General features: G+C 35.4%; 1 protein-coding gene across 1 annotated transcript; it reads right to left on the bottom strand.

The window, feature by feature from the left end:
- Positions 1-452: 452 nt before the first annotated feature.
- LOC113781193 (ABC transporter G family member 32-like) lies at positions 453-12,397 on the bottom strand. The gene is made up of 26 exons (XM_027327070.1): positions 12,120-12,397; positions 10,963-11,083; positions 10,781-10,869; positions 10,610-10,694; positions 8,912-9,071; positions 8,756-8,832; positions 8,604-8,654; positions 7,940-8,030; positions 7,554-7,855; positions 7,196-7,474; positions 6,734-7,050; positions 6,465-6,625; positions 6,234-6,337; positions 5,282-5,438; positions 4,577-4,699; positions 4,399-4,493; positions 3,962-4,294; positions 3,583-3,873; positions 2,912-2,995; positions 2,697-2,830; positions 2,383-2,610; positions 2,123-2,294; positions 1,766-2,020; positions 1,216-1,528; positions 1,041-1,094; positions 453-769 (listed from the first exon to the last, which is right to left on the bottom strand). The coding sequence occupies exons 1-24, from the start codon at positions 12,395-12,397 to the stop codon at positions 1,256-1,258; spliced, it is 4,260 nt and encodes a 1,419-aa protein (XP_027182871.1). The 3' UTR covers positions 453-769; positions 1,041-1,094; positions 1,216-1,255.
- Positions 12,398-15,571: the final 3,174 nt, after the last annotated feature.

The raw sequence follows: 15,571 nt of genomic DNA, 5'->3' as shown, positions 1-15,571 counted from the left end.
TATTACTAATTCTTAGCTTCCTCTTTCTATTTGCTTTCCCTCTTACTCTCCCACCTTTTCTAGATCCTTTCTTTCTTTCTCCATTCATCTGTAAGTTTCTTTCTCTGGATTTGGGGTCCTGACACCTTACGAGTGACAATTTTGTCATTCCATAAAAAGCAAACGAAGGTTCGGAACTTTGGATCAAGTGGTACAAGGATCAGATCATCATATTTCTACATATAATATTAGAGAATAGAGATCATATTTCTGCATGTAATATTTGACCACCTAAGGGCACTTAATTTGCATGCCTTGAGTGAAAATCAGATTTAACGGGTGACCAACAATTCTTATTGTTTGATATGTAGATTTTGGGAGATTCATTCCAAGTTTTGTAAAACACAAAATTTGAGTTATGATGCACGTATTGCAATTATAATTTGAAAGGAAAAATGGCAGAAGACTACTTCTTTAGAATTGTTTAACATCAAGACGATAGTAGAACATTTCAATTCCTAAAATTTTCAGCAATTATTCACAAACTCGACTATAAAGTCCAACCATAATAATAACAGAACAATGGACACCCTCGTGCTTAACACCTAAAATAACCCAGAGAAGAAATGGAAGTGGTTAAATACAGCTTCACAAAAATTTTTCAAACTACATGAGAACAAGTTCTCAAGATAGACTTTTGCATCCCACAAAGTATTATGCATATGGTACTTGCTGATTTTTACTGAGGTGCCTTCCCTTCGAGATGACAAACAAAAATGGGATAAGAAACCTGCGGCACGACACAAAACCATGATTAGCCTTTTCTGAACTTGATAGGAGAGTCAAATGCTGTCAAATACAAAAATTATGTCAATGGCCTAAAATGAGAACTTAAGAGCAATACTCTATCAACATTGTCTAGACTTTGTAAAGTGGCAAAGGAATTCATAGAGATTCAAAAGTTATAGTCTCAGCCAGTATAGAAGGATAATGAGTTGCATGTCGAATTTTTGAGGTTGATGATAATTTCACGGACTTGCCAAAGTGGGAGTTATACTTACAATTACTTTCAACTATTGAAGACTTGAGCCTTGTATTATTTACTTTGCTATGTCCTGCAAAGGGACGATTATGAGGTGACAATTATGAGGTGCAGGAAAATCAAAAGCAGGTAAAATAACGTAAACTTTGTATAATGTGCATATGCAGATGTGGAAAAATATCAGATCAGATTACCTCCAATTTTGGATGCCTAAATCAGTTACGCTAACTCACTTCATCTTCTCTGGAAGTTGAAGGATTTGATTGCAAAGGCAAACGTAGCAGCAAAAACCAAACAGAAACCAACCACAGCAAGCCCTGCAACAGGCAGAAATTCATGCCTGTATCCAAACTGGTCCTTGAGCAACTGTCTGATTGGCACGGATTCATCACCACCAGCAAGTTCAACTTTTATGTCTAGGTCTCCATACTGGGATGTTAAAAGTCCGTATAAAGTCCAGGCTATTGGATTTGCCCAGTAATACCATCTCCACCATATAGGGATCCTCTGCATACGTCAATAAGAAAACGATAAGAAGGAAAGAAAAAATTGCACTTAGCAAGAACTTCTTTGACTTGTTAATACTCTAAAAGATTTTTAGTTCTTTTTTGTTATGTATCAGCCATCAATTGGTTTACTCTATCAAAATTTTCAGTTATTCTTTCAGATAAACAATGTCACCCTATCAAGAATGTGGAAACTGCACAATATATTCTGATACAGGGAAAAGAATCAGTTCATTACCATATGAGATATCGTGAAGCCACTGAAAAGATTCCACATCATAAAGAATGGTGCACCAATAATTGCAGCAATATTGTGATTCGGTGTAACTGCAGTTGTCATCATGCCAAAGAAGGTGAAATACAGCAATGTGAAGTACATGAAGTACATGTACCAGACAACTTTCCAGAGGTTCAGTTCAAAGGATGCCAGGAAGTAGAAGATAGTGCTATAGATAAGTGACTGAGCAAAGACATATGGAAACTCAATTGTAGCCTGCAAAGAAGGGATTTTGTCATACGTATTCTGTTATCCACTAAGAGATTAATGATTATACTTTGGTTCAGAAAGAAGAGAAAGTAAGGAAGGAATGCATACCTGAGCAAACGCGAAAGGTAAAGCAGAATACATCCCCGCTGCTCTCTCTCGATATGTAACAAACCTTTCTATATAGACAACAGGTTGAACGGAAGAAGCATTTGTTATTCCAATAAATAGAACAGCTGCATACATGGATCCCATAGCATTGAAAATATCTTGTTGGTTTTCCCTGTCAGTATTCTTTAACAATATAAGTACTTGTGCACTTGGAGGAGACCAATAAAATTGGATGAGCTGAAGATGCAGAGGTACTTTACCTTTTAGAGCCAAATCTCCAGCATATTGTTCCAAACATAAATGAAATGACAACCGTGTAGAAGAAGCGCACAGCAGTATACTGTGGATTCCGCCAATAAGACAGGTTTTGCTTCCATAAGCATGCAAGAAATTGACTGAAGAATGATCGAGAGTATTTGCTTGGGAAGCTTAATTCATCAGAATCACCAGTTGGTTTGCTTAAATGATTAACCAAATCCTTATTTCGCCTGAAATGACGAGAAAGTACTAAGTGTAAGAAACACAAAAAGAGTGAGAAACACAAGAAGAAATGATAAGCGCTAAAGGCACATACTCAAACAGATTTGATGTGTGATAGATTTCTGCAAAGTCAATCCCGAGGCGAATTTCTTCAGCCGGAGAAGTAACTTCAAGTATCCAAGTAGCAGGGTTTTCTCCAGGTCTGATTTTACGAATCCCTTCTACAGCCTGCAGAAATGATACTAGTTCATCTAAAAGACTAAAAAGAGTGAAACTCCTTGTGCCAATTAAAGTTCAGATTTGACCCACCTCAAAGTAATTGATAAGTTTGCAAGATCTCTCACCCAGTGGACCAGCATAAATGAGATTTCCACCTTGTTTCATGAGTAAAAGCTGAGAGGACAGTGTAAGATCAGATCTCTAAAACAAAGAAAACCTTAACAAATGACCCGAACAGAAAAAATAGGCTGCAAGGAATGTTTTAATGCTTCTGAGTATATGATTTATTCCTTTTATTAAATTGTTATTGTACTAAATAGCGAAGGATAACATAATCAGACAGCAACATATGCAGCACGCGGGAAGGAACGTTTTAACACTTCAAGTCTTAAATATATTTACAAAAGTTCAATCCAGAGTCCTATTTTTCTTGAATGGTCCACGTCAGCTGAATAATATATACAGAAAAGATGTTTGATACTGAAACATATCTAAACTGAGAAAAAACAACCATAAAAATTTTCCAGTTCATATTAATCTAAAGGACGTTTGCTACTACAGATATGGAAAACATGCACAGAAGTATGGAATTATTGATATCTTATTCATAAAAGGTTTCTTGATCTGCCAACCTACAATGGATTCATTTGGCAGCTTTTGGTTGGAGGAGGGTTTTTTTTTTGGGGGGGGGGGGGGGGTGTTTGGAGAAACTATAATTCACAAACTCGAATAGACTTCTTTAATGCCTAAAAGATACAAACCTCATCAAACGACTCAAATATATCAATGCTGGGTTGATGAATTGTGCAAACAATTGTTCGTCCAGTATCAACTATGTTCCTCACAGTCCTCATGACTATTGCAGCAGACCTTGCATCCAGACCTGAAGTAGGTTCATCCATGAAAACAATAGAAGGATTTGCAACTAGCTCAACAGCTATTGTCAGCCTTTTCCTCTGCTCTGTCGACAAACCGTCAACCCCTGGTAGACCAACTAAAGCTCCACTTAAGGAATTTAGCTCAACAAGTTCCATCACCTCATTTACAAATGCCTGGAATAATTTTCAGGAGTGCTCAGCGTAGGAATAGAGTTCTATATATAAAGCGAAAAGTCAATCAAGAATGAAAATAAGAATTTACCCTTTGTGTTTTGATATTAATCCTGGATGATAAACGGAGCCAAGCAGAAAACAGAAGAGATTCACGTACGGTTAAACATGGGGAATGGATGTCATTCTGTTCGCAGTAGCCAGAAACCCTTGCAAAGGTCTCTTGTTTCTTTGGGTGCCCAGAAATGTAAATACTACCTTCAATATATCCACCTGTTTTTCTACCAGCTAAAACATCCATGAGGGTTGTTTTACCAGCACCACTAACACCAACTAATGCAGTAAGCACCCCAGGTCTAAAAGCGCCAGTCACATTAACCAAAAGCTGCAACCTGTCCTCAGGCACTCCCTGTTGCTTCAGTTCCTGAAACCAAGTTTTGATCCCAAATTAGATATTAGGCAAGACTAACTTCCCTCAGGAAGATAAATTGTTATAAATCCAAATATTTGGTTGAGCTGAAGTTATACCTGCGGGACATCAACGTAATAACAGATGTTATTGAAAGACATTGAAAGAGGTTGAAAAGGAAGAACCATGCCCCTATGTTTCTTCATCTGTTTTCCTGACACATGAAAAACAACGTGACAACTTTCACATAGTTTAAGATCTCTAAGACAAATTTATTTTAGGATCCTATACACATACCATTGTATGAGTGTGAATGGTTTAAAAATTCACCAAGAGAAATGTCAGAACAGATATCCTCTTGCTCCTCTCTTTTTACAGGGAGTCCTTCCGTAGAAACAACCACTTGTGCATTACCAAGAGCTGCACAACATTTGATGTAATTAGCTTACATCTAGAAAAACTAGTAAGAAAAGAAGCTCTTTTGGGTGTTATATTAAATTAATTGGTAAGGGATTCTTGAGGATATACTAAAGCAAATGAACTTCAGGTAAGCTTCACCATTAAACATAATGCTAGAGTAATACATAGTATCCATTGCCCTACGAACTCTTTGCAAAGAAAGTTATGGAGTTTTGCATTCATTAGAAGCCAAAATATCCAAGTCAAATTAACCTTCTGATGGCACCAATCCCTGGTTTTGAATATTGGATTATCAGTTTTGAAAGTTCTTTATTTGATAATTGCAGACATTTTAACATTATACTTTCAGTACTTGGCACCACAGAAGGCCTGTCTAAGTCCCTGAAACTATGTTATCACCATGAATAGTTAAGATACTAATGATTATGCAACTTTTCTTAGCATTATACATAGATCTTAAAGGAAATATATTTTTCTCCCTGGCACGAAATACAATGGCAGTTGTAAATCACTGAAATTGTAGCTTGTCTGGAGTTAAATCAAGATAAAAAAAAAAACTATATGCATGTGGAAGCTACTCACGATTTAGGTAAGTCAGAAATAATGTGAAGAGTAAGTTGAACGCAATTGTATATCCAATCAAAGCACCAACACCAATCCAATACCAATACTTCTCTGGAAACAAACTGCGAGCCTTCAATAATGTGACTCCCAAGGACTCCGTATTATTCGCAGCTTTCTGCAGATCCCAGAAACAGAATAGTGTTTATTGGAACATGAAAATGTGAATGAACAGCATTAGCCATTGAATCAAAAGATTATTTTTAACTTTATCTTCGCTCCACATAAATAAGCCATATTAAAATATTTTAAGTTGTTTGTGAGATTTTTTTTTGTTAGTTCTGTGTACCATAGGTTGATGTGCATTCACCTTTTCAAAGGAGCAGAAATTAAACTATTAAATCCTGGTATGCGGTCTTGGAACATATCTCTAAACTTCTCAGTAGGTAGTTTTCCTTTTTTTTTTTTCCTTAATGAGAGCAGCAGTTATAGTGGCAGCAATGTGGCATCTTCACTATGTTACTCAACCAAAGAACAGAACGTTGAGAGCTTAACAATTGTGAGAAGTCTATTCCATATACCTGATGTATCTCGGACAATATTGTCAAGGCAAAGCTCTATAGAAAAACTGTTGGAGTTTGGTTAATGACATTTTTCTTTGTCATCCAGTGACAAGTAACTTCATGAGTTCGTTGGAGCCTCTAAAATCTACTCTGCTAATGGAAGCTTGTCCTTGATCTCAGAGCATAAACTACACTATAATGCCAAACCACGTATAAATGCTTTTTTGCATTTTTTGTTATATTAAAATTGTCTATATCTGCATGACTAATTTAATATGGGGACTAAAAAGAATCCATTGTCAAAAAGGAACGATGTCCTTCTGAACGGATAAGATGATCAATTATGAAAATGTCTTATTCATATTCATCAGATAAGCAGAAAACAATTTCACAAGGCAAGACCAGTGTACCTTATCCCAAGAATGGCCAAGAAATTCATTCACTGAAGCTGCATTTTGGGCATACATCAGAGGAGAAAACCAGTAACCCCAGATCCACCAACTTGGTATGCTATCTGTCACATTTAGAAAATATGGCAGAATATTTTGGGAGGAGTGTATATGAACTGGAAGAAGTCACACAATTGCTTATGAAAGTTAGAGCAATATTAGATGGATGTACTTGAAAGATTAAATTTTTACCTCTTGAAAGAATGAATCCGCCAAGGGCCATTACAACCAACATGGCAAAAGACCCGAATGTATTGGCAACTACAAGATTTCTCCCTAATGATGCCATGACACGAAAAAGAGCTATTGACATCTGATGCATACAAAAGTACAACAAAAACTGCTGCAGGCATCTGCATGTCATTCAAAAAGTGAATTCAATTTATCTAATTTAACAATGCATCCCACTGGTGATTAATGAATAACTGTAAAGATAGTATACATAGTTCAAGATAATGTACCTGGTTATTTGAGGATCGAAGCCAACTGCATAGTATGTAATTGCAACCCATAAAATTGATTCTACAAGTGAAGTGGGCATACTAAGAAGCCATGAAGGAAGAGTATATATCCACAAAGGATAGAAGCGTGAATCTCTGTGCTTGTAGAGAACTGGAAGCTTAGCTATCAACATGGGGACCTCCAAGAAGCCATTGAAAAGAATCATAAGTATGGCAAAGTAGAGAGCACCAAGGTAAACACCTCCATCATCAAGTGTGTTGTGATGCATTGTTGTTCGGAAAAAGACGCTTGTCATGATAAAAATAATCAAAAGAAGCTGCAAAGCACCATGGTATCATGGGTCAGAGTCTATGTTTAACGTAAGAGTAGAGCATATCTTCTATTCTATTCTTCTAGATCCTCATTTCTGTCAACAAAACAATTATTAAAAGAACAAGGTTTTAAATACAGAGACAGGTTACCTGTATATATTTGAAAACAAATACAGATGAATTGCGCTTCATTAAAAGAAACTGCCAGGAAAAACTGATCTTTAGAAGTTCAGTCCTTCTAACAGCATATTTATTTGTTGACAGAGCGGCAGAGTGATTATATCGTTTATCAAATGGAATGGATAACTCCTCAGCCAAAAGTTTACCAACATTAAAAGATCGATAGCCTTCTACGAATTTTGACCCAGGTATATACTGATGATCACTATTGAGCGACCAGTACTGTCCTTGATCCTTTTCAGATATAACCTGTGTAACATTGAAGATACTAAGTGAAGGAACGAAAACCTAAGGAGTCATGTTGAATACTTGAGATTGAAACGCATACCTCTTGCAGAAAATCAGCAATATTTTTTCTTGATGGACACTTAAATCCCATGGATTCAAAGAAATCAACAGCAGCTTCTCGGGGCCCCTGATACACTATTTGTCCCTCACTTAAAAGAATAATGTCATCAAATAACTCATAAGTTTCTGGATCTGGTTGTAACAAAGATACTATAGTGGTCCCATCAAAAGCATGAGTTGCATGCCTAAGATATCTGATAATTTGATGGGTAGTGGAACTATCTAGCCCAGTTGATATCTCATCCATTAAGAGCACTCGAGATCCACCCATTAGCAATTCACCTGTCCAATGTTTTTCATTTTTTGTCAATCAATGTCAAAAGTCATGAAAGAACACAGAGCACATCAAAATATCAGTGTAATTACCAGTGGTAAGGCGCTTCTTTTGGCCCCCAGAAATGCCTTTTAGCATTTCATCTCCAACCAGGGTATCCGCACATATATCCAATCCTAAAATCTTTGTAAATATTTCAGAAAGATTCACATGAAAATATTTAAAACAATACAAGTTATGCAGCTGTACTTGTGAAGTAGGATATCCAAATAGTGGCAGCATTCTTTTTCGTCTGTGAGTCAATAAAAGCTTATCTGGTAGCATTACTTTCACAAAGCAATTCAAATTGTGCATATATCCAATCTAAAATGTTGGATATTTCAGAAGGATATTCATGAAAAGGTTTAAACTGGATCAATGCATGCAGCTGTATACTTAAAGTAGGATATCCAATTAATGGAGACATACTTCTAGGTCTGTGAGTCAATGAAACATCTTATACCATTATTTTAATCAAATAAATAAAATCATCCAAAATACTTGTATGTCAGTATCTTTTGATGCACAGAATTCTGATTCACAGACTTTTAACGTTATCTGAGATTGACACCCTAAAAAGGCTAAACATTAACATGATATTGCAGCTTGTGAAATCAAAACATCTAACTAAAGCACGATGAGCAGGTTTATTTTTTCTTACAAAGACGATTTCTTCACAGAAGTTAACAAAGTATAGAACCAACTTCTATTAAGTACCTTCATCACGTATTCTGCAATAATACTTGTCTGATCCCCCAGTGCCACTCCCTAGGAGAAAACAAATACCTCTATGTCAAAGCAAATTTGTATCTTATATGCATTTCTTGGCAGAAAAGCCAAAAAGAGAACTTACAATTTGTCAGACATACCTTCATAAACAAATCAAGTTCTTCATCAGGAAATATCCCAGCATCTTTCTCTCTTCTCAGCAGTTCCATAAGCATATCTTCCACATTATGTAGAATATTAGGGACAGTTATCTGACTCGGGTAATACTTAACATGCAGCAATATGGGAAAGCTTACCTTGTTTATATCCAAGACCTTGACAACGTCCTGAGAACTCAAGGGTCTCCCTTACTGTCATCTCAGCCATATGACAGTCATGCTGGCTTACATATGCAGAAGTCCTTTGGGGAACAAACTCTCTCATATCATGGCCATTGTATGTTACTCTTCCTGACATCTTCAAAGTAAGTCAACTGCATTAATGAGAAATAAACAAGCAGAATATTCAAGACAGAAATACTAGATATTCACATTTATGCGAGTAATTGGTTCAAACTGATTTACCTATGAAAGCTAAGGTGATAGAAAAAGACAGAAAAATGATTCTCTCTGGCCAGTTTCACAGTACCTGACAAACTAACTAATACAATCAAAGAAAAAGATGGAAAGAATAGGCTACAAAAAACCTACACTGTATCGATGGAACTGAGTCTTTGTCTCAAGCAAAAGCAAAAAAAAGGATTCTAATATTGCTATAAACTTAAGAGGAAAGTGGCCAAAAAGCTTTGAGAAGCTATTCTATCAACCTTTCAGAGATAGGTCTCAACTAAAGTTGGGCCCTTGTTCAACGAGAAGAACAGTGAATGTATGATTCCTCGTTCGATCCCGTGGTTATTTCGACAATAAGGTATTCAAATTCTATAGACCGTCTTCTTCTCTCAACCTGAAAAGAGAGCAGATTCTTCCTCCACTGATCATTACCTTAGAGCAAACTGCATTAGGCAAGACTGCTTATTCAGAAGAGACTGGTCGCTCCAAAAGCGTCAATTACAGAAGAGCACTTAAACTCCAGAACTTCACTAGTCTAGTGTGACTAGTATATGTCCCTACTCTTCTCTACTTTTCTTCTTTGTCAATGTTCACATATTCAAATAAGGTTGTTTAAAAAAAAGTGATCAAGTCTACCATTTATTCTCATTTTTATCATTTGGACTCTGCAGAACAAAAACAAACATTCTTGTGCAGTCAAGAGTAAGGCTTGTTAATACAGAACTTTAACCTTCTGTCCCTCACAAGTTGAATTACAACAAATAGTTAGAGAGAATCATCATCTTCAGGATTTTATATGTGGCCATAGGGTTTCAGCTCCAAAAATTGCATTAAAGTGAGCAAAGAGGAAACTGATGGACTATTGAATTGTAGCCAGAAGGCCATGACAGGTAGAATTATCTAGAAATAACCATTTAATCCAACCGGTTGACCGTTTTCTTTTAAAATTTACAGCAACCTGTGAAGGTGAAACATTGCAAAGGAGCGAGGTTGCATTATTGTTAACTCTGCGGTTTCAAGTTTGACTGACACAATTAGTCTCTGTGCTAGCATTGATGAGTCTGGGCACAATTAGTAATTCCCAGAGCCTGTAAAGACAGAAGCCTCTTTGAAACTGTTTTCCTTTTTCTGTAACGAGTTATGGGAACTTTATCTATGGGATTTTAGAACTTCAGCCTTATAGACACATGTCAGAGACATACTGAATGTTGATCTACACAGCCACTCTCATCAATAGCTAGACATTCATGAGATAGGTAATGTTTCTAACCTCAATTTGCTATGTCAAACCATATTGAAAAAGAAAATGAGACCAGATAAGCAACAAAGATAACTAAATGGTACAGAGAGAAGCACAAATACCAAATTTAAAGATTAGGTTGGATCAGTAACCATTAAGTTTGATTTTTTGAACACTTTATTCTGGAACCAAACATGTTACTGTACCTGCAAGCCAGGTCCTAGCCTACCGGCAAGAGCCAAGAGCAAAGTTGTCTTTCCAGAGCTAGGAGGACCCAAAAGCAGAGTCAACCTAAAAGAAAAGTCGAATACATTTGAAAAGACAATTCAGCTAAAAATTTTTTTAATTGAGATTTCAAATGGAAGGTATAGCAGTACCTGGAAGGTCGAAGTATACCACAGACATTCTTCAGGATAGACAGTTTCTTCCTTCTGCCTGGGAAAATTCTGAGTTGCCTCAAGAACACCTTTCAATTTTTGTTTTAGTTGCCAAGAGATCTGCTATTAGAACCAAATTGTACATTGCAACGCTTCTTTATTACACAAATACTGGTGATTACCTCAGTCATGTTACAAAGGAAATTTGGAATGGTAGGTAATGCTCTGCTTCCAACATGGACAAAGGCATCCACATTTAAGTTCTGAAATCGAACCTCAACTTTTGGAAATTCCAAATCAACACTGCATATTTGGCACATTGCAATTACAGATGGGCGAATGAAGACAAAAACACAATTTTCAGATAGTTAAATAGTTGACAAATTAAGTGATAAGAATGTCAGTACAGCTTGAAATTGTAGAATTAATTAAGCCCACATAGATGCAGAAACTAGCCATGAAATTTTTTTTTTTTTTGTAGAAGTTACTATGTTCATAGAAACATGGTACTACATAATGCAAATTCTTGCGAGAATCATGCCTGTGAGAGTCATGAAACTCAAACGACAATCAAGAATTAAAAGTTCAGACCATCCCTAGATCATATGCAAAAATATCTTTCAGTCAGCCAAGAATATGAGCAGAAATTCATCATGTATACAAAAGGTTCATCTCCAGAAATACATGATTAGGATTTAAGTATGAAACATCAAGATATAAAACGTGAGGAAAAAGTTAGATTCTTTCCTTCTTATCAAAAGGAAATTCCCATATATCATGTCTCCAACAACAGTAAGTTGTTCCTTGGAAACCAGAAAGCAAAGGTAATAGGTGCAATCGGATCAAACACACGAGTTAATTTTATCTTGCATGCTGCCCTATTTAGAATCATGACCATGCGATTGCAGCATCCAAGATTGACATGCTGATGAGTAGTCTATCAAGCTTTAATGCATACACAAAATCAATTAACTGATCTGCTTAGTTGATCAATATTTTTTGGTAAGTTTCATCAACCAATTGAACTTTACATTCTACTTTAAAAAAAGCAGATTATAGAAGTTGGAACTGATAAAGTTAAGTGAGTAGAATGACAGGGATAGCCATATATCATCAAATACAAACAAGATTACATGATTATGTCAATGCATCGTTGACAGCTGTTCTATTTATGATTAATGTTGCTGCTATTGGATTATACTAAAGAACGATATGGGAGCAAAATAGAAGCATGAATGAACATTACCTTTCCAAAAACTCCACATAGTCAGTTACTACATTATATTTCTAATCAAGAATGCAATAACCAATGCAGGAAAACTCTGATATTGAGACTTACGCATCAAATCTTCGCCTAACTTTCTTGAAATACAGCTCAGAATCTTCATTGATTGTATTAACCAACTTATCCAAAACTTGCTTCTGCTCTTGATCCCTTAGTTTGGCAACATCAATTAAAGAAAACCCACCAGAAAGATTGCGAAAAACCGAAGTCCTGGCTCTGACAAAAGTAGGAGATCTTTGCAAAGCTGCCAACCAAAGAGCCTCTTCATCATCACTGCTTCTACTCTCAGTTGTTCTTGTAAACGTGTCTGCTGCTGCTGATGAGTTCCACATCTTTTTGTGCAGTTAGAATATAAGATTATCAATGTAGGAGACAAATCTCTGGTTAAAGATAGAATAGTGGGAAATTTGTGGGAATTTAAAGTTGGTTTAGGAGATATGTGTTGATACAACAAGGCATTGGATGCGGGGATTGGTGGTGTTGGATGTGTATATTCAACCAACTTTGGAAGCTCATTTTTGGTGGTTGAGTGTTTTTATTAGTTTTACTACTAGATGGGAAATGTCTTTGTCCCAATAAGATGCATGATCCAGCCATGCAAAGAGTAAAGAAACTGCGAAAAAAATGAAAACAAGGGAAGGGAGAGCAGGGGTAGATAATAGTAGGAGATTTAGGTTTGACTATTGATGGAGTGTATCAATTTCAAAGTAGTTCAAAGTGGTTGAGAAAAAGAATGTCAGAGCATTTCTTAGTTTCTGGTACCATTTTCAGTCAATCATATGAAGGCTTTTTCCGTAGGACTCTTGTCAGATGATTTGGTTTCTATGTTGAACATGAATATAATATTTTTGTTGGAAAAGAGGTTAAGATGCAGTTCAGATGTTAAATTTTTAGAAAATTTAAATTAATTAAAAATATACATAAATGTATGGAGGTTAAAATGCAGTTCAAAACTTCAACTGTTGAATTTTTAGAAAATTTAAATTAATTTAAAAAATATATAAATGCATGGAGTGGAGTATGGACCCTAATAGTTGTTTATGTGTGCATTTAGATGGTGGTTAAATGTTATTTAAGTATGTTAACAAATACGTATTGAGCACTTTGTTAGGACAAAAGATTCAAATTTAGTGAAATAGGATGCAAATTTTTGAAAAGCCAGCTTTTGATAGTGTGCACTAATTTCTAATGAAGTAATCAACATGGTTAATGGAGAATCAGATTCTTCTTCACAAGAAAGGGAGTAATTTCAAAGAGCTCTATTCTTTTCAACATGGTTTCATGGAGAATATTTGGTGCACTAAAGTGATTACTTCTGCATCTAGACCCTTTACCTAACCACATTTAGTTTTGGTGGTTAGGTTTTGCTGAAAAATTTTAGCACGATTTAGCATTAGGTGTAATTAATGTGTCTTTTTCTAAGAAGCAATCAAATTCTCTTTCCAACATTTTATGGTGAAGAATAGCAAAAGGAAATGAAAGGCTACGTCTGCACTCTTTCTACAACGTGAAGGATTTACCAAAAGCCAGGTAGAACATTGCACTTGTGATCCACTAAGAAAACGGAATAACAAATTTGATTTATTAGGGCCCATTCATAAAAATAAATACATAAATGAATTAATCTATGGGGAAAAAAATTCATTGGGTACTAACTAATATGAATATTTAGTGTTTTATCTTGGAAAAATAAAAGGGAGACGCTAAATTCACATCCTGACAATCTAAATAAAATATTGTACGAGTTTTAATACTATTTGTATAAGTGATCAATATTAATTGTACAAGTTATCAGTATAAAGTGGCATAAATTGAACATGTATGGTATGAATTTAGCCTGTCCCAAAGTGAAATTGTATGGATTATTTTTTACAAAAATGGTTATACGAATTGGTGTTAATTGGGCGTCCACTAAAGGAAAAAAATATCTTAGTACTAAAATGCCATTCTACCATCTTAAGCGGCTCGTGATGGTGCTCTAGTGTTCACCCAATCCTAGACGCACATGCCTTGCCAACAACAATGACGGAGCCAAGGGGGGCAGAGGGGGGCCATGGCCCCCCCTAAGTTTTGAGAATTTTAATTCATAATATGTAAATATGTGTGTAAAATAAAATTGGCCCCCCCTAAATTTTTTCAATTTTAGTTTATATTATGAGAGTTGATATATATATATATATGAATTAGTCATCTTTGAATGGAATTTCAATTTTGGCCCCCCCAAAAAAAAAATCCTGGCTCCGTCACTGCTTGCCAATTAGCGGTGCATAAATGTTGGTCCTATTACGCCTAAATTAACACTTCAAAATAAGTCATCATCCAATAAAGACCATTGCCATTTGCACTCCAAAATAATTGTTTGACACTTTAGTTTTCGATTAAATCATATACACACTAACAGTGTATACACTGTCATGGTTGAAGCATGATATATGACCAAAATATGGATTTAAATATAAATTCAGATAAGCTGTTATGCATCTAATAATAATGATGTATATACTGTCAGTATATAAAAAATTAATCATTACTTTTCTTTGCTTGATAAAATGTTAAAATGAAGTGTGCTAAAAACCATTATTGAGGTGCAAATATCACTTGTCGATAAGTAATTTGTTTTCCAAGAAGCGGAAAAGTTTGATGGCAAAATTATGTTTGCGTATCTCTCCTGCCTGTTGTGAGAAAGAGATGTTCATGGTTTTCGTCCATGATTGTTATTATTATCATCATTAGTTATCTCATGTTTTGCCAGCCTCTGTTAAGTACGCTTGACTACTAGTATATGTAAAAACTAGGGGGAAAAGTCATGCGGGAGTTTAGTGACTGTGATTAAAGATAGTTAATAATTATTATTTAGTATTTTGTAGTATAAGAATTGAAGTATGACAATTTCATTATATGATATTAAATAGAAAAATCATAAGTTACATACTGAGTCAAAAATAAAATGTACAATGAAACATAATTATAAAATACGATCAATCACTTTGCATCAACCTAAATCTACTTATAGGTACTCATGCACTTTAAGAATATAATTTTAAATTTGATTTTGATATAAGGACAATCCACCACATTATCTTGTCATATAAGTTAGATTTGAACAATTAGCATATTTGAAGAAATCATTGCTAGTGGAATTTAGGTTCTTGCAAGCCAAATTCTTGAATTTATATTAATTCCAAGAACATATTATCACGAGACCTCCATATCGGCCAATCAATCAATTATGATTTATAGTATGATTTAGAAGAGTACAATAAGCTCTACATCTAGTACATCATAGCTCGGTGTCCTATATCTATCAGCACTATATACTCTAAAGCCTCTACCTCTATAGAAACTAAGTACTTAGTTAATGGCTCATATATATATAAATAACACCTATCTAGCTCATCAAACACTTGTATTCAAGCCCCCATTCGAGCATTAGTTCCAGACTTTTCTTTGTTCTTGGAGCACTCTCCCAAAATACACACATTGATTAGACACAATTTGCAATTACT

This window comes from Coffea eugenioides, chromosome 8 (genome assembly GCF_003713205.1).
Source record: "Coffea eugenioides isolate CCC68of chromosome 8, Ceug_1.0, whole genome shotgun sequence".
NCBI classification, from domain to species: Eukaryota; Viridiplantae; Streptophyta; class Magnoliopsida; order Gentianales; family Rubiaceae; genus Coffea; species Coffea eugenioides.
This window is presented reverse-complemented; position numbering and strand designations above follow the sequence as displayed.

Bases quoted from the DNA above. Each gene is read 5' to 3' on its own strand.
- LOC113781193 (XM_027327070.1), bottom strand. From the start codon at position 12,397: ATGTGGAACTCATCAGCAGCAGCAGACACGTTTACAAGAACAACTGAG. The intron at 10,695-10,780 runs GTACTGCTATAC...CTTTTCTTTTAG, and splicing joins GGTATACTTCGACCTTCCAG to GTTGACTCTGCTTTTGGGTC. The intron at 2,295-2,382 runs GTAAAGTACCTC...GAATACTGACAG, and splicing joins TGGAGATTTGGCTCTAAAAG to GGAAAACCAACAAGATATTT.